This window comes from Mytilus galloprovincialis, chromosome 5 (genome assembly GCF_965363235.1).
Source record: "Mytilus galloprovincialis chromosome 5, xbMytGall1.hap1.1, whole genome shotgun sequence".
Classification (NCBI taxonomy): domain Eukaryota; kingdom Metazoa; phylum Mollusca; class Bivalvia; order Mytilida; family Mytilidae; genus Mytilus; species Mytilus galloprovincialis.
In genome coordinates this window covers 48,833,816-48,856,535 of record NC_134842.1, presented here as the reverse complement: position 1 = coordinate 48,856,535, position 22,720 = coordinate 48,833,816, and the positions used below count along the sequence as shown (strand labels likewise).

The following is a 22,720-nucleotide window of genomic DNA, read 5'->3' as shown; positions in this document are numbered from 1 at the left end:
ATTGCCATTTTCAGATATATCGGTTCCCCCTTTTTCGGCTACTTTTAAGGCGAGACGGGTTTTTATTAATAGCTAGCGAGGCATGAAATTCATATGATTCAATCCAAATTATCCTCAAAGTGCGGAAACAATCTTTAATGGATGCAATCTTGTTCGCCTTGAAATCGACGTAACATATTTAGTCAAAATTCTTTAAAAAAAATCACCTATATAACGAAAAGAAAACTGTGACAGACTTTAACACGAAAGGGAAGGCTTAAATTCTTCTTTAATTTTCCTGCTACTGATTATAAATTAAGAAAGTTCACTTGTCATGTTGTGTATAGTTAGAATTTCGAAACCCTCTTGTTCATCCGTTTTAAGCACCATGAAACAATTCCCAGTCTTCAAAAATCTTTAAATGTGCAGTATGTCATTGATACGATTTGAGTTCTCAAAATGAATCAAGGTAAAATAAGGATAATAAGACATTTTTAAAAAAATTTAAAACCCTTGTTATGTTTTATTAATTTTTGAGAACATCTTTATGTTAAAGATATTAATCAAAGTACTGAAGTACTGAACATCGGATGGCCGCAAGTTCTTGTGGACGGTCACAAGCACTTATCTCAGAAAAACAAATCAAATCTCTTTACCTGAACGTTAAAGTACAGATATGTATATTTTCTGTGCGTGGATGATAAATTCAACCTCATCGTAGAAGTGATACAAATCAGTTAACTCTATTTTTTTGTTATACATTATTTTAATATTTGTAATGTATATATAATTTTTATCCATTTGTATATAATTCTATTGCACTATGTTAAATATAGTGCTGTGCAAGTGCATGGTGGACACTCTTCTGTAATAATTCGATTTTTCTGATAGATTGAATTTGAGTGGGCATTCATATTTTCCAGCAAAACATTCAATGTTCCACGCAGAGAGAGGGAGCAAAGACAGGCGACTCTGTATGGGAAATTGCAAACGTTCTTGAGATATTCTTCCGCATGCGGTAACACACTTTTACTGTAAGTGTGTATAAATATTAAGGATTCTTTACTTTATTTATGTTTCTAACGAGTTTAACGACATTTTCATATCATTAAGTTATGTTCAAAAAAACATATTTTTTGGAGTATCCATTTGAAATGAATTAAGAACAATTGATAAGGAATGTAATATTGCACTCGATAATGTCCGCGTATTTATTATTATCATGTTTATAGATCGGTTACAATCTCAAAACGAAGGTTACGTAATGGAAATTTAGGCGACAGCAATACACACGAATGCCCTCACGGTCATCCGATGTAAACTGATTAGACCAGTTGTTCATAAAGATATCATTAAATAAACAAACACACGGACCTAATTTTTTTTTCTCTTTTTGTTTTCTCATTCAATGACCAGTGGCGGAACCAGAATTTGATGGTGCTGCGTTTGTTGGTTCTATAAGCAGTTTGATTAAGAGGGGTCTCTGGACCCAGTTTTGCCAAAACTCCCTGCTAATTCAAAAAACAAATACAAGATAAGAGGTGGCGGGAAACTATCTTCGTCCTCGGTCAATATAATCTGAATAGACGCATATATAATGTGTTGACCTTGTCAAAAGTCTATAATTCATAAATGTAATTCGGCGCCTTCCAAAATCATATGTTATGATTATGTATACAAGATATGGCGACCTATGAAATGACCCGCTTGGTGCAGATGAAAGAGAACATTACATAAATAAGGCCGTTAGTGCTCTCGTTTGAATTGTTTTACATAAATTTTTCGGGGCCTTTTATTGTTGACTATGCAGTATGGGCTTTGCTCATTGTTGAAAGCCGTACGGTGACCTAAAGTTGTTAATTTCTGTGTCATTTTGGTCTCTTGTGGAGAGTTGTCTCATTGGCAATAATACCACGTCTTCTTTTTTTATATCAACTTATTTTCCGTTCACATTTTCAGTAAAGAAATGAGTTTGCATTTTGTTTTTTACATGTAGCTTTCTTTTTGCTTCGAATAACAGGGCAGAGCTTTTAGTTTCAGTCGATATACACGCCATCTTGAAATAATTACTTGTCACATATAAATTCTGTTTGTTTGCTTCATGATGTGGCTGATATTCAGCAACAACTATTGGCTTAAATGAGATAAATAATTGCAGACTGTTCTGAGGATATTAAGCCATCAAATGCCGGAAAATTAACTATGTGTATTACATTTCAGATCAAATGTTATTAATTCATGGTCGTTTTATTATATGCATATATTACACACTGAAATTGAAAATTGAAATATCAATCATTAATACGTCTTTATTTGCATTGCTAATCTGCAATCTGCACGATTTGTTTGCTAAAAAATGTTCCTGTACAATGTTTTCAAAAATGCATTAAATGCATCAACCTAGGCACACCTCCAGAGAGACACACCTCGAGAATCGTGTCTATATATTTGTAAATATTTTAATTTTCAACAAGTTAAGTGAACAAAATATAAAAAGAATGGATGTATAACGCACACTCTTTAAATGGAACAAAAAACTTAATATTTATATAACATTTTTTTTATATCAATCAATATATATAAAATACTGCATTTCCAATACTAAATCAACAACCCGATGCACATATATTACCTTCAGTTCACATTCAGCATCTAATGGATATTACCTTGAAAAGAATACAGTGAAGTAGTTCAGAGCTTTTTAGAAAGCTAAATCTTATAATTTTCTTAATTTTCAACAGTTCAAAGTGTATATCACTGATGCGTTTTGTTTTAATCTGTGTCAAAAAAGCGTTTACCAGAACGTAATAGGTGTTTGCACATAACGTAATTGGTGTTTGGACTTATTTGTTTGGTCAAACAGTAGTATGATTTGTCATTGCTAAAGTTTGTTGTGTACAATAGGCATTAAATCATGCTTTTACTACTATATATTCTGTGAATACTTCGAAACTTTATGATGAACCACCTTTACATTCTTTCATATTTTATCTATATGTTCTGTCTATTCTTCTTATACGTAAGTCAGTTAAAAATTGCGTCCTCTCTCAAATATGATTGTTTTGCCGAATGTTCTAAAGGTTTTGTTTTGATACACATTTGTTCTATGTAAACCTTATGATATTATAGTCTTTTGGCGTTATGCTGTGTTTATACATATGTATCTCCAGTGAAAAACACAACACATCATGGTATAGTTCCTATGCGTTTTGCCGAACAATTGATACTCTCTGTGAGCATTCATTACGTCATGTGCAAATGCCTTTTACATTATGTGCAAACAACTTATACGTTTTGTGCAAACCTCGTTTACCTTATGTGCAAACATCGTTACCCCTATGTGCAAACATCGTTTACTTTATGTGCAAACATAGTTTACCTTATGTGCAAACACCTATTGCGTTATGTGCAAATACCTATTAAGTTATGTATAACAACTACATCATTATGTGCAAACACTATTACTTTATGTGCAAACACTATTACTTTATGTGCAAATACCGCTTACATTATGTGCAAACACTATTACTTTATGTGCAAATACCGCTTACATTATGTGCAAACACCGATAACGCTTTGTGCAAATGCCTATTACATTATGTCCAAACATCTATTACGTTAGGTGCAAACACCTATTACGTTATCTAATTTGACATAACACAGTGATGCCGTGTCATGAAATACAGACATTTGCATATAACATAAAGAAGAAACGACAGGACGTTAAGACAAAGCGACAGAACACATTAAATATTTACACTATAAGACAGTTCCGGCGTTCCATACTAATCTACCATGTGTAGAAATGCTTGCAGTGCGTTTTTTTCCATGAGTAATAGGCAACTTTAGTTGAAAGGTTGTGTCCTGAAATGTTAAATCAGATTCAATATATAATCATTGGGAATACAAAAAAGAAAATGTAAAAACATTAAACGGCTCGAAGCTAGCTTTTGTCTTTTTATTATATGTATGTGATCATATCACGTATAATCGTTCAAAAATATCTTTGTATAGGGTTGAATTGAAGGTAAACAAAATCATATACCATTCATAAAATGTAAAAATTTAACGGTCACTTTATTCATTATGATATCGCATAGAAATGTTAAACATTATCAGTATATTTTTTTTTAAGAAACTCCTTGTTCTAAACAACCTTGTCTTAACAACGGATCTTGTGAAATACTTGGAGCATCTCATGTTTGCGTTTGTCCGGATGGATATAATGGAACCGCGTGTGAAGGTTTTGTTTGTTTGTTTTATTACTTATTTTGTAACTTTGTATTCGGATTTATGTACAGCTACTTGTAAGAACAATGCAAAGATCAATTTAAGGGTTAAAAATACAGCAGAGCAATTAAAGGATTCACTTAACTTCAAGCTTGTACGAATGCAAATATAAAAAAATGTTTTTTGAAAAAAATCTATTTGGTCTAATGAAAAATGTTCTATATAGATGTAAGTTCAATAATCTTTGTTAGGTAACGCATTTTGTTTTAACCATACTATTAAACAGATATAGTTGATATCTCATATTTATGAATATCTGCATCCTAATTCAAATGAATTCATATACACACACTTATTAAATGAATGAAATGTGTACGCTACTTTGATCGAACGTTTATTGCAGAAAATTAATGAACGAATTGAAATGTTCACATTTTCGGCTTAATGTTTTAAAAACGAAATGCAATCGGTTACGCATATTTATGATATTTCAGTGACACCGTGCTTTGGCGATCCTTGTTTAACCAGAGGAACATGTAGAATTAGTGGATCTTCTTACTTATGTTCTTGTTTACCCGGCTATACTGGAACATCATGTGAAGGTAAGATTTCAGTACATTAGACATATTGTAATAAAGAAAAACATACCAACCAGAAGCATCCCCTTCCATTCTGTATGTTTTAAGGTTTTCACTCATGATGTATGATCGTGTATCTTGGAAGTAAATAAATTTATTCAATAAAGACCGTTGGTAAATATAGTATTCTCTACAATCAACAAAAACAGATCTTAGATCAATTAACAGTTCCTTCATATTAAGACACAGTGTCTGTGATTTACAACTCCAACGATTTGTTTTAACATTTCGACTTCAATTCCTATTCTAAAAATACAACAGTAAATACAATATGAACATTTGGGCAACTGTTTATATATATATATATATAACTCGTCTAAACATCAACCCAACAATGTTAGATCTGTATATTTGCTTTTGCAAATTTTTGGTTCTTCCCTCGTCGGGATTCGAACCCCGTCAGCCGTCCCGCTAGACCACACGACCACCTGGGCTCTCAAAAAAGAACTTTCGCTGGCCGTGTGTTACCTTTCCTCGTCAGTTTTAATCTAGCGGCGTACTACAGTACATGATATATATGGCATGAAGATGTTATTGTTACAGATCAGCTAAATTATCTATAGTAAAGGATCCTACACATTAATGTAATATACAGTCACAGAAAATAATTATATTTATAAGTACGTCAGTGACAACTCTACAACAGATGTATCCATCGGATCGCCATCAATGATGGTGATACATGGCTGTGTACATAATGTATATACAACTCGTCTAAACATCAACCCAACAATGTTAGATCTGTAGATTTGCTTTCGCAAATATTTGGTTATATATTAGGGATGGCAACGAGTACTCGAGTACTCGGGTACTCGCTCGGAAGACCGAGTACTCAAGTACAGTTTTAGTACTCGGATACTCGTTTGCTTTTTATACATCTTGAGATAGTTCTCTTCACATTTCCACTCAATTTTAGTTCTGTTGAAATTTCTCCTTCGTAATATTCACAATAAAATAAATTAATAACATAACTATGTTTATCCTGAGGATACTATCTGTTATAGTAGTACCAGCAAGGTCCTTTACTTTCGAGGGAATATTTTCATGTGCACTCCTTGTAACAAAAAAATAGAGAGTTTAACAGTCTTTCGTCTGAAATTGTTGACCAGATCATATTTTTAAACGAACACAAAATCAAAGTAACCTGCGGGGAACCCTACACAACTGATTGAGACATTTTTAACGGTGCTTGTACACGGATCAACACTTTCATGGATTAATAATTAACTCATCACAAGCCGTAAAAACTTACCTTTGTTTGTTAATCAAGACTTCTGATTGGTATGAGATGTATATATAAATTAATTTAATTACTCTTTTTTTTTTAAAGCTTAACTATAATTGTTTAATTTACAATTTAGAGATATGCGAAAGTATGAGAGCGACATTCAACCACAAAAGTTGAAAATAAACTAACAACGTCATGGCTAAAGAAAAAAAAGAAAATCAGACAAACGATAGTGCAAAAAAAAACCACAGAAAAAGTAATACTGAGCAACACGAAAAAGCACAAGTAATTTGAAGTCCAATATCATAATTGTTGTTGACAAATTTTAAATAGACAAGTCGTGTTATAAAAAATACCAACTCTTCAGGAACAGATGCTAAATATATTGTCTACTTTGTCGGACTTAAAATGCAAATATTTTTGATTTTTGCTTATAAAATATTTTGATTTTATTGAAATTTGGTTCATAAACACGTAAACAATTAATAATTGCTATTATGATAGGTTATTTGTAAAAACGGCAGTCGTTTATTTATTGTTTCATTGACACAAAAAACAGAGGAACAAGCTATGTTTGTAGTACGTTTGTATTTCGTCAATGTGTTTATGAAAGGTAATAACAAAAGCACTGCATCCCACCTAAAATCTAACTTAAACTTTTCAATAGACGTTTGATACGGTGCTTTTTGTCCGCGATTTGCTTTTTGTCCGCTTTTGCTTTTTGTCCGATTATTTTGCTTTTTGTCCGATACTTTTGCTTTTTGTCCGTTGCTTTTTGTCCGTTTTGCTTTTTGTCCGATTATTTTGCTTTTTGTCCGATACTTTTGCTTTTTGTCCGTTGCTTTTTGTCCGTTTTGCTTTTTGTCCGATAATTTTGCTTTTTGTCCGACACTTTTGCTTTTTGTCCGTTGCTTTTTGTCCGTTTTGCTTTTTAACTCACCTGGACCATAGGACTAAGTGAGCTTTTCTCATTTTCTCATTATTCGTCGTCGTCATTAATTTTTACAAAAATCTTCTCTTCTGAAACTACTGGCAAAATTAAAGCAAACATGGCCAAAATCATCCTTAGGGTATTTAGTTTCAAAAAAAGTATCCGATGACCCCGCCCAATAATTAAGATGGCTGCAATGTCTAAAAGAAGAGCATCGCATAAAATGTAGATTTTGGCTTATATATCTGAAACAAAACCATAGAGACAATCTAACAAGGGATAAGAACATTTCGCCTCGTAAAATAATGTGGACCAGTCAGAACTTTTCATGTGGGACAATATGAGCTCTTAATTTAAAAAAAAGTGGGACAATCGGGAATAAGCCCTACAGACTTGAGCAATTCTAAAATAAACACTGTTGATGTATCTCTTTTAAATTTTCTATTAAAAAGTGTTTTACATTTACGAATGCACTATATTGTATCTGTATCTAAAATATTAAACGCATTTATTTCGTGATAGAAATTAAGTAAATGCTTAAGTAACCATTTTATTACTTTCCCCCCTCTTTTCGAGTTTGTCAAACAAAAATAAACTACTTTGTTGAAAATGCTGTTGTGTTAACCAAAGTTTCCTTAATCTTATTACTTGAATAACCTCGAACTTCCTCGTCATTTGGATATAGTTGCTAAATAATTCCGAAATGTATGGATTAATACAGTTTATCTAAATAAATAGCTACACATGTATAACGTAAACTTTGTGATAGTGTTCCAAAAATGAAGTTTGTTTGTTTGTTATATTTGTAATATTTGTAATGTTTAAGAAAAATAAAGTTGTTGAAAATATGACGAAAATATTACCAGACTTAAAAAAGTTTTTTTTTAACTGAAATGTTGCAAAATATTTTGGAGCGACTGTCAATCGGCCATTCGCATATAAGTGCAAATGGTGACTATATATTATTAGCGGGAAGAAGAAACTGTGCGTTTAAGCAATAACATGTCGTAAATGTGTGCACTTCCACATGTAGCAAACGCCGACACCATTTAACATAATGATAAAACTATTCAAACGAGAAAACCATTGATTTACAAAACACTATACGACAAACAAATACAGAAACAAACAACAACTATTGAATTACAGATTGAAACTCCGTTCCTGACTTATTCGTATGATTATCATATATAATATTTAGCGCGGTTAAACATCAATTTAGAATTTCAATAACGAAACCATCACTCAAGGATCATTATTTGATTTGATAAATTTCTAAACTATTCTAAAGTTTCCAGCATATAAAAAAGAAGATGTGGTATGATTGCCAATGAGACAACTATCCACAAAAGACCAAAATGACACAAACATTAACAACTATAGGTCACCGTACGACCTTCAACAATGAGCAAAGCCCATACCGCATAGTCAGCTATAAAGGCCCCGATAAGACAATGTAAAACAATTCAAACGAGAAAACTAACGGCCTTATTTAAGTAAAAAAATGAACGAAAAACAAATATGTAACACATAAATAAAACGACAACCACTGAATTACAGGCTTCTGACTTGGGACAGGCACAGATTTAATAATGTGCCGGAGTTAAACATATTAGCGGGATCCCAACCCTCCCCCTAACCTGGGACAGTGGTATAACAGTACAACATAAGAACGAACTATAAAAATCAGTTGAAAAAGGCTTAACTCATCAGATAGACACAAATACAAGTGGACGTGGCCGGGTACTTATACATCCCGACACAAAAAGTCACAATGAACAGATCTGAGAGTACTCGCAGTTATCTGACAGCTATTTCAAAGCCACTAACAACTAATAAAAAGTCATGCCTCTGAGACTTAACGTTCGTTTAAGTCTTTGAATATCCCATGTATTCTACAAATTGGTGTACGTACACCATTGCTCACACGTTTGAGGATGACAGACTAACTTACGACCAGAATGAATAAGAATTAGTCTATATAACAAGATCTAAAATATTTCTAGTGTAAAAGACTTTAACCTCGCCACATTATTTATGTATGTGCCCGTACCAAGTCAGGAGCCTGTAATTCAGTGGTTGTCGTTTGTTTATGTGTTACATATTTGTTTTTTCATTTATTTTTTTGACATAAATAAGGCCGTTAGTTTTCTCGTTTGAATTGTTTTACATTGTCTTATCGGGGCCTTTTATAGCTGACTATGCTGTATGGGCTTTCCTCATTGTTGAAGGCCGTACGGTGACCTAATGCTGTTAATGTCTGTGTCATTTTGGTCTTTTGTGGATAGTTGTCTCATTTGCAATAATACCACATCTTCTTTTTTATAAGAATGCCAACTCCTCACACGTACAATTATTACTTCATTTTCTTTTTTTCACTCATCTAATTATTATATCTATTTTAATTCAATATTGTATCCATATAAATGTATATGAACGCTTACATATATATAATTATTGCGATATCATATATAAGAGAGAGGAAAAGTGTACCAAAGGATAATCACACTAAAAAGGGTTGAAACAAACCAACAAAGCCGCAGCTGAATGAAAAACAACAAGATACACAACAGTCCACAAAACAAATGGTCCGAGAACACAATTAACTCGTAGTGCATTTCTTTTAGAACATAAATGAAAATTTAAAAAAATCCCACCTGCGCTTTCTCAATGAAACTTTTACAGTGTGTTGTACTAATTTTGGGACAAATTATATCAAAATAATAGAAAACTTCATCGCGTCTAACTCAAAATATGGACAATTTTGTGTTTAGGGTGTCTTGAAATCTTTTGACAGCTTCCGAAGTGCTAATTTTTAACCTTTTTCAGCTGGACCAAATCACTACTTTCCTGTAAAATTCTGGACCCAAATTTTTTTACAGTGTAATTTCAACCCCGCCCCCCCCCCCTACTTACAATGTGAGGCATTAAACAAGGAGAAATAAATTTGGAAGGGGTATAAAAATTATTGGCAAGTAACCCACTGTTATCACTAGGGACTAATAACGAAAATCAAGGGACGACAATTGTGGTCTCGGACGAAATCATTGAAATTTAAAATCTGAGCAACAAGAACCAATGCAACTGTGATGATGTATGGTTAACTGGAAGAGTAAGATAATCCTGCTCCGTCCATTAAGTTTTAAAAAGTCATGTATTAAACTCAAACTCTCGAACACGTTGTCTTGGAAGATCTTTATTCCAAGGGGGTCCTTAATAGTTGCTTTTTGATAATCCTATAAGGAGTTTATAATTTAACTCCTTGCGAACACTTTCATAAGGAACGAAAATTCCCATCTGCATCTTTTTGAAAAGATTGCAAATATTGTTTAAATTAAATAGGGTATCCCATTTCAAACCCAGCGTCTCGGAAAATCTCATTTTAGGGCACTAGACAATGATTAAATGTAGTAATTCGATAATAATACATGGATTTCTCGCGAAAACATCGTTAAGGCGAAATTTAAAGTTTGTCTTGGCTGATTGAAGAAATTTCACAATAAAAACTGAAACGCAAAAACGCAAAAACGCATAAAGATGTTTATTCAGGACAATAACTTATATAAAACAACAGCAGGAATACAGCAGAAATACAGCAGAAATACATATAATGTATCACCAATGGAGGTTGTAAAATACTGTAGGTGATACTTAAACGTAATGTTCTATTTATTTTTTTTGTCGTTAAGGGGACTGGAGGGTATTAATCCATTATTTTTTAAATATACATGTAGGATTTTGCTTGTTTTTCTATAGATGAACTTTTATCATATACTAAATAGAAAAATCAAATAAAAACATGGGGTTATCGTTCACTTAAGCTCACAATCTGCCCTCGAAAGAAGCAACCATTTTTGTTAAGGTACTTTTTTTTAAGTTGAACTAATAGGAGAAATAGAGAGATATATATATCGAAATAAAAAAAGAACTAAAATACAGAAATCGATTTAATTTTACAACTGTTTAGTTTACGTAAAGCATATTTGAAAAATATCTATAGGTCACCGATGAGTTGAAAAAGACATTTTAATTCTAATGCCAAAACAAAATGTCATTATTGCACTAAACTTAAGGGAGACAATTTGGAGCTTTTACAGTGATATAAAAATTTGAAAAATAAACCTGAGGCCAAAATCATTCGATTTTTTGGGTTGATTTTTGAGCCAATTCATAAAGTTATAACTAATAGTGTTATAAATAAAATTTGTAATGAAAACAAAAATGATAAAATTTTTGCTGAAATTACCCTCGAGCCTCCGAAAGAGCAAGTATTGCACAAAAAAAAGGAATCATCCTTTAACGGAAACAACTCTTGAAATCATCAGCTATTCGTCGATGACTAAAGGCTATTTATTTCTGAAATCTAAATTTTGTTTTGCTGTTCTAAGTGTTCAAGATGTTACATGCAGCTAAAATATTGGTAAAACATTTGAAAAAATACTGATCTGTATAAAATTTACACAAAAGTAAACGAATGAAAGCCACTGGAATGCAGTCCAGGACTCGGATAAATAAGCACATTTAAACAAGAGTGCACACACTGAAATGTTTCGCCTACTTTACTCATCATTAATATTATGTTGATAGCCCTAAGTATAAAGATTTATTACAACTGCCACATAAACTTAACATTAACCAAGATAGCTAAACAAAGACCAAATGAATTATGAAAATGAGGTAAAGGTCAGACGAACCATACCAGGCAGACATGAACAGCTAACAATTCTTCGATACAACAAATATACTTGACCTATTACTTATAGTTTAAGAAAAACAGATCAAAACACAAAAACTTAACACTGTACAATGAACCGTGAAATTGAGGTCATGGTCAAATAAAACCTGGGAGACTTATGTATAGAGCATAAGATATTTTCATGCACCAAATATAGTGACCTTTGGCATATAATATTAGATAAAAAGACCAAAACTCAAAAACTGAACTTTGACCACTGAACCATGAAAATGAGGTCAAGGTCAGATGATATCTTCCCGCTAGACATGTACACCTTACAATCATTCCATACAACAAATATTGTAGACTCATTGCATAAAGTATGAGAAAAACAGACCAAGACAGAAAAATTTAACTATAACCACTGAACCGTGAAAATGAGGTCAAGGTCAGATGACACCTGCCAGTTGGACATGTACACCTTACAGTCCTTCCATACACCGAATATACTAGCCCTGTTGCTTATAGTATCTGAGATGTGGACTTGACAACCAAAACTTATTCTAACCTTTGTTCACTGATCCACGAAATGAAGTCGAGGTCAAGTGAAAACTGTCTGACGGGCATGAGTACCTTGCAAGGTACGCACATACCAAATATAGGTATCTTATTACTTATAATAAGAGAGAATTCAACATTACAAAAATTCTGAACTTTTTTTTCAAGTGATCACTGAACCATGAAAATGAGGTCAAGGACATTGGACATGTGACTGACAGAAACTTCGTAGCATGAGGCATCTATATACAGAGTATGAAGCATCCAATTCTTCCACCTTCTAAAATATTAAGCTTTTCAGAAGTTAACTTACGCCGCCGCCGCCGCCGCCGCCGGATCACTATTCATATGTCGAGCTTTCTGCAACAAAAGTTACAGGCTCGACTAAAATGACAGGTTATATGAACTGAGTGGCAATAAAAGCACAAGTCTAACACTTGCTTTTTAAAAAATTAAAATCTTTATTTAAAATGGTCATCTTTAAACAAACAAAAATTGAATATGAAAATTTACAATTCCAACAATAGATCGATATTAAACAGAAATGTTTCATTATCATTTTTCGGCTACAATTGGTATATGAACCATCCAAATGTCAAAATATCAACATAGAGTATTTACAAAGAATGTTTCTGTTATGTTGTGCAACTAAATCTCTACAGCAAATGGTAGTGACAACACTAGATGTTAATTAGGATCCAGCGAAAAGCCAAGCTTTTGTCCACGAAGGTAGCAAATTGTCGGTGTGACTATCGCTGACGGCTTTTGGTAACACACGATATGGTTGTTGGTCATGTTGTTATCACCAAGGGAAGGTCATCGTGCTCTTAATTTCCACACAAACTGATATAGCTCCAAAGGTTTAACAATGAACACCAATGGACACTCATGTCAATTGGAAGGCCACGCGGAATCAATATCGGAGATGTTATAAAGACAAATGTATCGGTCATGCTGGGCTTTTGTTGCTTAATGTCTAAATGGACATGGCCTATAATTAAAAGATCCTTTTGCGGAATTTGTGGATTATTTGGTCAACTGTATACAGTCTACGAGCAATTGCATCCTGGGAAAAGCCTCATTAGATAAACCCCAATTTGTTTGTAATTGGTTGTCAGAAAGACCTGTCATATAGTCTTATATTTATTGAACTTACTTACTTACAATAAGGGATAAGCCAGCGAGTAAGTCAGCAAAGGGTTAGGGAAGTACCTTGGTATATAAAAAAGTCGAAATAAACAATTGCCGGCTGGCCAAGAGATTCTCCACGTGGGGTATGATGCCAGAGGTAGAAGTAGGCATTGCCTTAAAAAAGGCACAGATCACTTAGGCCCAAGACCCGTACGAGTTTGACAACAATGAATCAAAAGGGTAAGGTGGTAATTCTGTTTGCAACGAAGTCGAAATACACTTTAATAATTGCCGGCTAGCCAAACTAAAAGATTCTCCACGTAGGCCATTTTACCAGAGATAGAGGAGGGCATTGCCATACAAATTTCTTTTAGCACTTATGCCCTAGACCCGAACGAGTTTGACAATAATGAATCAAAAGGGGGAGATGGTACCTCTGTTTACAACAAAGTCGAAATAAAGTATTGCCGGCTGGCCAAACTAAGAGGTTCTCCACGTAGGCCATTTTACCAGAGATAGATATGGTAATTGCCTTTAAAATGGCATATAACACTTATTCCAAAGACCTGTACGATTTTGCCTGCAAGGGGTTAAAAATAAAAGGTGTTACCTTTGTTTACAACGAAGTCGAAATAAACCTCTACCTCTGGTATAATGATCCATGTAGAGAATCCCGGAGTTTGGCCTACCGGCTACAGTTATTTTGACTTTAATGTGAACAGAGGTACCACCTCCTCATTGTAGCTCTTTACTGACAAACTCGTACGGGTATATGCCATATAAGTGCTATAGGCTATTTTAAAGGCAATGACCACCTATACCTCTGGTAGCATGGCCCATGTGGTGAATCTCGTAGTTTGAACAGCCGGCAATATTTCATAACGACTTTGCGATATACTAGAATACCCTCCTTTCCTTTTGCTGGCATAAGTGCTATAAACCATTTTAAAGGCAAGGCCCACCTCTACCTCTGGTATCATGATAAACGTGGATCATCTTTTATTTTTGGCCATCCGGCAATAGTTTATTTCGACTTTGTTATATACCAGGGTACCCTCCTTACCCTTTGCTGACAAACTCGTACAGATCAATGGAATAAGAAGTATGGGCCATTTTAGATGCAATGTCCACCACTACCTTTGTTATAATGGCCTATGTGGAGAATTTCTTTGTTTGGCCAGCCGGCAATAATTCATTTCGACTTCGTTGTAAACATAGATACCACCTCCCCCTTTTAACACTTTGCTGAAGCACTGGTACGGGTCTACGGCATAAGTGGCCATTTTTGAGGCTATGACCACTTCTACCTCTGGTATCATGGCCCATGTGGAGAATCTCTTCGTTTAGCCAGCCAGCAATAGTTTATTTCGACTTTGTGATATACTTAGGTACCCCCTTACCCTTTGCTGATTAACTTACACGGGTCTGGGACATACGTGTTATGGCTATGTTAGAGGTAATGCCTACCTCATCCTCTGATATAATACCCCGCGTATAGAATCTCTTAGTTAGGCCAGTCGGCTTAATTTATATTTTCGTTGTAAAAAGAGGCATCGCATCCCCCCTTTAACCTTTTGCTGACAAACTCGTACAGGTCTATAGGGCGTTAGTTTTATCAGCCATTTAAAAGGCAATGCACACATTTAACCTAGGATTAATGGCCAACTTGGAGAATCTCGTACTTAAGCAAGCCGGCAATAATTTATTTCGACTTCTTTGTAAACAGAGGTTCCAACTCCCTTTTAAACCCTTTGATGATACCGCGTACTTCTCTAGGGAATAAGTGATTTAGGCCATTTTAGAGGCAATGACAACCTCTACCTCTGGTATTATGGCCCACGCGGAGAATCTCTTAGCCATCCAGCAATAGTTTAGTTCGACTTTATTATATACTAGGGTACCAACCTTACACTTTGCTGACTAACTCGTACGGGTCTAGGTCATACGTGCTCATGGTCATTTTATAGAGGCAATCCCTTCCTCTACCTCTCATATTATGGCCCGCGTGGATAATTTCTTAGTTTAGCCAGCGGGCAACAGTTTATTTCAACTTCGAAATATACCGGGCTAATTCATCCCCCTTTTAACTCATTGTTGACAAACTCGTTCGGGTCTATAGCATAAATGCTATGAGCCATTTTTAAGAGAATGACTACTCCAACATCTAGTATAAGGGCGCACCTAAAAATGTCTTAGTTTGGGCAGCCGTCACTATTTTTGGTGGACTGTGTGATATACTAGAGTATTCCCCTTACCCTCTTCTGACCAACTCGTACGGGTCGAGGACATAAGTGCCATGGCCCATGGACCATTTAAGAGGCACTGCCTACCTATGCCTCTGGTATAATGGCCAACGTGGAGAATCTCTTAGTTTGAAGAGCTGGCAATAATGAGGTTTATTTTTACTTCGTGATATACCGGCGAAACTCATGCCCCTTTTAATTCGTTGCTGATAAACTCGTGTAGATCCAGGACATAAGTGCTATAAGCCATTTATAAGGGTTTGACTACCTCTTCTTCTGGTATAATGGCCTACCTGGAGTATGTCTTAGTTTAGCCAGCTTTCAATAGTTGTTTTTTAGACTTAGGGATATACAAGAGTATTCCACTTGCCCTCTGTTGACCAACACCTACGGGTCTAGGATATTAGTGCTTCGAGCCATTTTAGAGGTAATGCGATATATTGTAAAAGACATGAAATTTCATGTACAAATCATTTATAATGTGAGTATGGTCTGTATTTAACTCCTAAAAAGACATGGTATTTTGAAGTTCAAAATGAAACCTGCCAAAAATATACACATTTTATATCGGACATAAAGCAAAATTATCGGACAAAAAGCAAAACGGACAAAAAGCAACGGACAAAAAGCAAAAGTTTCGGACAAAAAGCAAAATAATCGGACAAAAGGCAAAACGGACAAAAAGCAACGGACAAAAGTTTCGGACAAAAAGCAAAATAATCGGACAAAAGGCAAAACGGACAAAAAGCAACGGACAAAAAGCAAAAGTTTCGGACAAAAAGCAAAATTATCGGACAAAAAGCAAAAGCGGACAAAAAGCGAATTGCGGACAAAAAGCACCGTATCAGACGTTTAAGATTCACCCGAGTACTTGCGAGTACTCGAGTATTATGACCGAGTATCCGAGTATTAAATTTCAGATCTTTTGACATCCCTATTATATATATATATATATATATATATACGAGCTGTAGTAATTAACATACAAAGATATATAATATATATAGAAAAAAAAAATACAAACGGCAGTTATTTTTTACAGAATATTTTCTATTTTATTGGTCTATTGTATGTATATTATTTTGATTGACCCAATTATTACACAGAATTATAAATACCAAATGGTACAGTTCGCATTGTTATTTTTTCGTCTTCATTTGAAATGCATTTGATGAGGTATGTTTATGAATTTCAGTTACACCGTGCTTTGGTGATCCTTGTTTGAACGGAGGAACATGTGCAATAAGCGGATCTTCTTACGTATGTTCTTGTTTACCAGGCTACACTGGAACATCATGTGAACATGGTGAAGGTAAGAATTAAATACATAACACTTAAAGTAAAAAGTAAAATAACAAAAATACCATAATCCGAGGAAATTCAAAACGGATCTTGGTAAAGACATTTAAATAATGATCAAAATAAGAACGACACTATCCATTACATAATGTCTGTATAAACATGATATACCTATATGTTATATTTGAAATATATTGCCAATTCGCAGATTTGTGTTTAAATAGTGTCCGACATCCTTTATTAACGTTTTATGTGGTACGTATTTATAGTAGCTAAACAAATATCTGATTTCATTATTTGTTATGCTCACTCGTTCTTACCTTATAAACTAAAATGTTCAAATGCTTTAAATTGAGAGAAAAATTGTAGCTTCTTAAGCCTTGTAAATTGACAAAGACAAAGACAAATAGACATCAAACAATTTGGTATATATCATTCAACATAAACACCTTTTGTGGTATTACTTCAAGATCGCTTCTTTGAGTTTATTTCAGTTTTTTGTGTGTGCATGGTACCGATTACTTATGTTATCCTTGTTTTTCAAAATATTTTTACTGTTTGTTGTTGTGTTCTGTTGTTGCGCCATTGTCCCAGCTTAGGTAAAGGTTGAACGCTCAAAAACATTTTTTACCCAACATACACTTAAAACGTTTTTATGTTTTATGTTTTCCAACATGGGTTTGGCTTTTAATAGCTGTTTATGGCATGGAGTTTGCTGATTGTTTAAAAATATAAATCATATCCCTTTTCTCATAAATATCATAAACAAGTTTCTATGGGACATATAACTTGTAATATCATTAACAGTATCGATTTGTCTGTACCAGTTGCGCAATGAATGTCTATTCTTTTGGTGCTCAAGACCATAACGTATATAGTACATAACTGTTAAATAGCCAATTAGATGTCCATTTTGTTGTTTTCACGTTAAAAGACCGCATACAACGTATATATATATATCTTAATGTTCAAGTTTGATATTATTCTAATCTTAAAAAAACAGGAAGATATCTTATGGCCGTTTGAAGGTAGCTGGAATGTTTAAATGTTCGGCAATAGATTTTCTAAACAAAATCAGAGTTATTTTACATGGGTTAAATAACTTAAGGGAAACTTAACTTTTCCTGCCTGAGGAAACCATGTTATTTATTGTAATTGATGGAGAAAATTGCTTGTATAAATACTTCCAAAATATCAAATATTAATAGGGGGACACGGGACTATTTTTCAATCCAGGAAACACTAAATGTCCTACGAAATTCCCTATTATTATCGGCCATTGATTTTAAAAGAATTATTTTCTGAAAATTTTGAATACCCTTAATTTATGAACAGTTTAATCTCTAAATTTGAAATTTGAAATTTTCTGCTGCATATTGAATAGTACTTGTAATAAACAAAGGTAACAGTAGTTTACCGCTTTTCGAAAGTCATGAATCGATTGAGAGAAAACAAATCCAGGTTACAAACTAAAACCGAGTGAAACACATCATCTATAAGACATATAAGAGAAAAAACAACAAACCAACAGAAACACTGAAGTAAAAGTAAAAGCAAACGACTAGGCCCACACATAGAAACGAACTATAAGATTACCATTTTAAGATTTTTAAGCAGGAAAAGTATCTATTCAACATGCTTAGACGGAGAACTCAGAAAAATACATTCGATCTACCCTACGGTTTTTATGGAAGATTAATCATATTTTAGTAATTTCGAGTTCAAGGAACTACACATACCCTTTTCGTACCTTCTCTTCTCATCATGTTCTTTAACATACGACTGCTCTTTATTAAGAATTAGAATATAAACCAATATTTGTGGCATGCAGTGGAAATGATCAGTCAGTACTGGACACATGGAGAACGCCGTCTATGGGGAGGGAAGCTGTAAACATTAATGAATCATGTACAGCTGGACATCTGAGAAGTTCTATTATTGACAACTGGAACCAGTTGGGAATTGACAAGGTAATTTAACAAAGTGCATCAAGAACAAAAACATTGTGTCTTCAACTATGTAAATACATGTGTAGATATAAGGAGATGTGGAATGACTGCCTATGAGACAAGTCTCAATCCATGTCACTATTTGTAAAAGTAAACTATTAAAAGTACGGTCTTCAACATGGAGCCTTGGTTCACACCGCACAGCAAGCCATAAAAGGCCTCAAAAATGACAAGTATGAACCATTCAAAAATGTAATCTAGATCATGTGACTTATATGACCAGGAAGATGTCACCAGTATGACACATGCCGCTTTGGTAGTATTAGGGCTGTTTTAATGGTATTATTTAATAATATTATATATACAAATGGTCGAAGAAAAACAGAAAACACTATACGCCAAATAGAAATATATAAAGACAGACATGCAGTACGACATGTCAGTTATATCTTACTCCAAAAACACACACTTGTTCATGCATATTTATATATGTGAAATAGATATATACTTCTTCTTTCAAACTGCATTGTAATTTTTGATTTATTATCTTTTTGTCTTACTTGTAAACGGATACTCTAAATCATGATAATCGTTATGTGATATTAAAGCTCTCGAATATTGTATCAACCGTATATATGCTTCATGAACAGGCGATGTTGTAATCTTTTGAAATGGCGATTTTATCATGAAGAAGATGCAATCATCTCTTATGTCGTAAAATTTTGTTTCTAACTGACATGTATTGTCAATAACATTTATATAAGTCAATTTACGAGGCAGATCGAAGGCACACTTTTTCATTCTTTATTTTAAGTTCGAAGTGGGACATGTATTTCATAGAGTCACCAAAGGAAAGGAAATCATGAGGTCTACTTCTAAATGTTTTTGTACATATCATGAATTACTGTAAATTATTACAATTACTCTAAAAATATAGTATAATTTAACATATTTTAAGGTAAAAGTTGAGCTAGTTACAAATGGGAAATTGGATTTAGCCTTATATTTTGATGGCAACCTTTCGACAAGTTACAATTGGTTTAGTTTGGAACGGCTTCGTTCTAGTTCTTTCAACGACTTGACGCAAACGACTACTGTGAACTTTTTCTCTATGAATGGGTAAATTATTTCTAAAATATTTATTTTTAATTACTATAATGTCAATATATTATCAAAGACAGATTATTGAAAGATAATTGAAAAACTAATCTAATGATTTCTAGTAAATCAAATAAGTAATTAAAACTCAATTATCTAGTTTATCATTTGATACGATAAAACAAATTGAAAAGCTATCGTTTCGTTTTTATAAAAGGCATGTACATACAAATCAAAACTGTCAGATGTCATTACCTAATCTCAAAACCAAAACTCAACAGAGATGTTCAAAATAAGACTTAAGCCAGCTATGACTGGGGGAAGAAATACCTCAGTGTGACACAGTTTCAAATTCATTAATTCTTATAGTACCATAAATGACTGTTTCCAAGAGATGACATCTTGGGCAAAAATTGTCTACCAAAAACTTTATCGATTCATTACTTGTAAAAACGTAACCAAAGCATGAATGATTACAAAATCACATAATGTAAATATACAGTAAAATGTATATTGATCTTGGTATACATGTATATGCGCTAAAATACTTTTTTTCTTTTACACAGTGATCAAACCGTTGATCGCCATTTCTACATCAGCAGTCCTTATGTCAGCTGTACGGGTGACTTATTTTGGATGGTAGTTATAGATACTGCAGATGCTAATTATCGCCCCTGTGACTATGATAAATTACCTGGAAAGGAATACCCATACATATTATATGCTCCTAATCAGCATAAGACTACATTGAACGATGGTATGTTAAATAATGTATATGTTAAATTACGGATGTTTACTATGGTATTTATTTGACTTATTGCAAACTAAGTTTTGATAGTAAGACTAAGTTTATCTATTTACATTTTAATATGAAAAATAAGAAGATAAAGTATGATGGTACATGAGACAACTTTCACACGTAAACACTGCAGAACTTGGATAACAAAAAACAAATATAGACTACTGTACGGATTTCAACAGTGAACTGAACAAATATTATAACATATAAAAAAAATACAGAGAAAGTTTAAGGCATGATATCAAATAAGTTAATATATTCAGCTAAAAACGACAATTCCTGGAAAATAAAATAAGTGGTGGACTTCTATATAAAAATAAGTGCTCAGCCAATCGCTGACATTCGATACCTTCGTTTTCGTATGTCATAAAGTATAACCACAGAACTGTTTAAACCTAGCAAATTCATTATTGCTTAGAATCTGGTAAATAGAATTGAAAATAAAAACGGGGAATGTGTCAAAGAAACAATAAGCACCAAAGAGCAGAAAACTGCCCAAGGTTATAAAGAGGTCTTTAACGCTTCAAAAAAATCCCGCATTAGAAGCAGGCCTCAGCTGACCCCTAAACAACAACAATGTATACTATTTGAACAAAGTGATGCAATTAACATATTTATTATTATCCAAAGTGATAAATGGGAGATAGACAAATCTTTATCAAGTAAATAAGCAAGATGAAAGGGCAAATGGTTTTAATTAAAAATAATCAGTATTGATTATTTCACTTGCATGTTGTCAATTTTGAAAATAATAAAGAGGTTAACATTATATTATGGGAAAGAGATCTTGAAATCAAGGCGAAACAATTCATATATAAACTAGAAGTAACATTATATATTCAGGTTGATGATGATAAACTGATAATTTATTTGTCATTTCAGGAACCTATGGAGTGGCTGAAAAGATGGTTATATCAATATTGACATTTATATAACATTTAAATATAATCATAGAGTTTCTATTCTTAAATGTGTGCATAAAATTACAATGGTGTTTAGTATTTAAAATATTAAAAATAAAAAGTAGATGGTTTTGCTATGTGTTAACCTGTTTCCAGTAGCAAGTGACAGAAAAATAAGGAAATTTCAAATCAAAGTATTTAATTATTGTCGAAGATCATACTGCAAAAGAATTATATGTTTCTAAATTAACACTTTAATGTTGGTTAAGGGAATGCGTTACTCAAAGGAATTGTATCTGATTTTAAGAAAGATATTTAACCAAGCTTTTTAATGGTTAAGTTGAAATATCGCATATACCACCGAATATTATTAAAACCGCAACTTGACCACTACAAATATGTTAACGGGTTTTCTGTATTGTGTTCCAATTTCATTGACCTTTAGTTCACATGTGATTATAAGCAATAGAACATAACAAATAAAACACGAATAACCGAATACATCCACTCCGCCTTCTGAAAAGGAGTAAAGCAAATAACCTCAATAAACGGTCTTGTAAAGGTGCATTTTGAAAACTTTAATTGTTCGAGTAAATTTACAATAAAATAAAATTGAGAATGGAAATGGGGAATGTGCCAAAGAGACAACAACCTGACCATAGAAAAAAACAACAGCAGAAGGTCACCAACAGGTCTTCAATGTAGCGAGAAATTCCCGCACCCGGAGGCGTCCTTCAACTGGCCCCTAAACAAATATATACTAGTTCACTGATAATGAACGCCATACTAATTTCCAAATTGTACACAAGAAACTAAAATTAAAATAATACAAGACTAACAAAGGCCAGAGGCTCCTGACTTGGGACATGCGCAAAAATGCGGCGGGGTTAAACATGTTTGTGAGATCTCAACCCTCCCCCTATACCTCTAGCCAATGTAGAAAAGTAAACGCATAACAATACGCACATTAAAATTCAGTTCAAGAGAAGTCCGAGTTTGATGTCAGAAGATGTAACCAAAGAAAATAAACAAAATGACAAAAATACATAAATAACAACAG

At 33.5% G+C, this 22,720-nt stretch overlaps 1 protein-coding gene across 1 annotated transcript; it reads left to right on the top strand.

The window, feature by feature from the left end:
- Window positions 1-438: 438 nt before the first annotated feature.
- On the top strand, window positions 439-21,735 carry LOC143074055 (uncharacterized). Its single transcript, XM_076249605.1, has 8 exons — window positions 439-448; window positions 4,115-4,222; window positions 4,704-4,811; window positions 16,809-16,925; window positions 18,710-18,882; window positions 19,820-19,980; window positions 20,526-20,716; window positions 21,641-21,735. The coding sequence occupies exons 1-8, from the start codon at window positions 439-441 to the stop codon at window positions 21,691-21,693; spliced, it is 921 nt and encodes a 306-aa protein (XP_076105720.1). The 3' UTR covers window positions 21,694-21,735.
- Window positions 21,736-22,720: the final 985 nt, after the last annotated feature.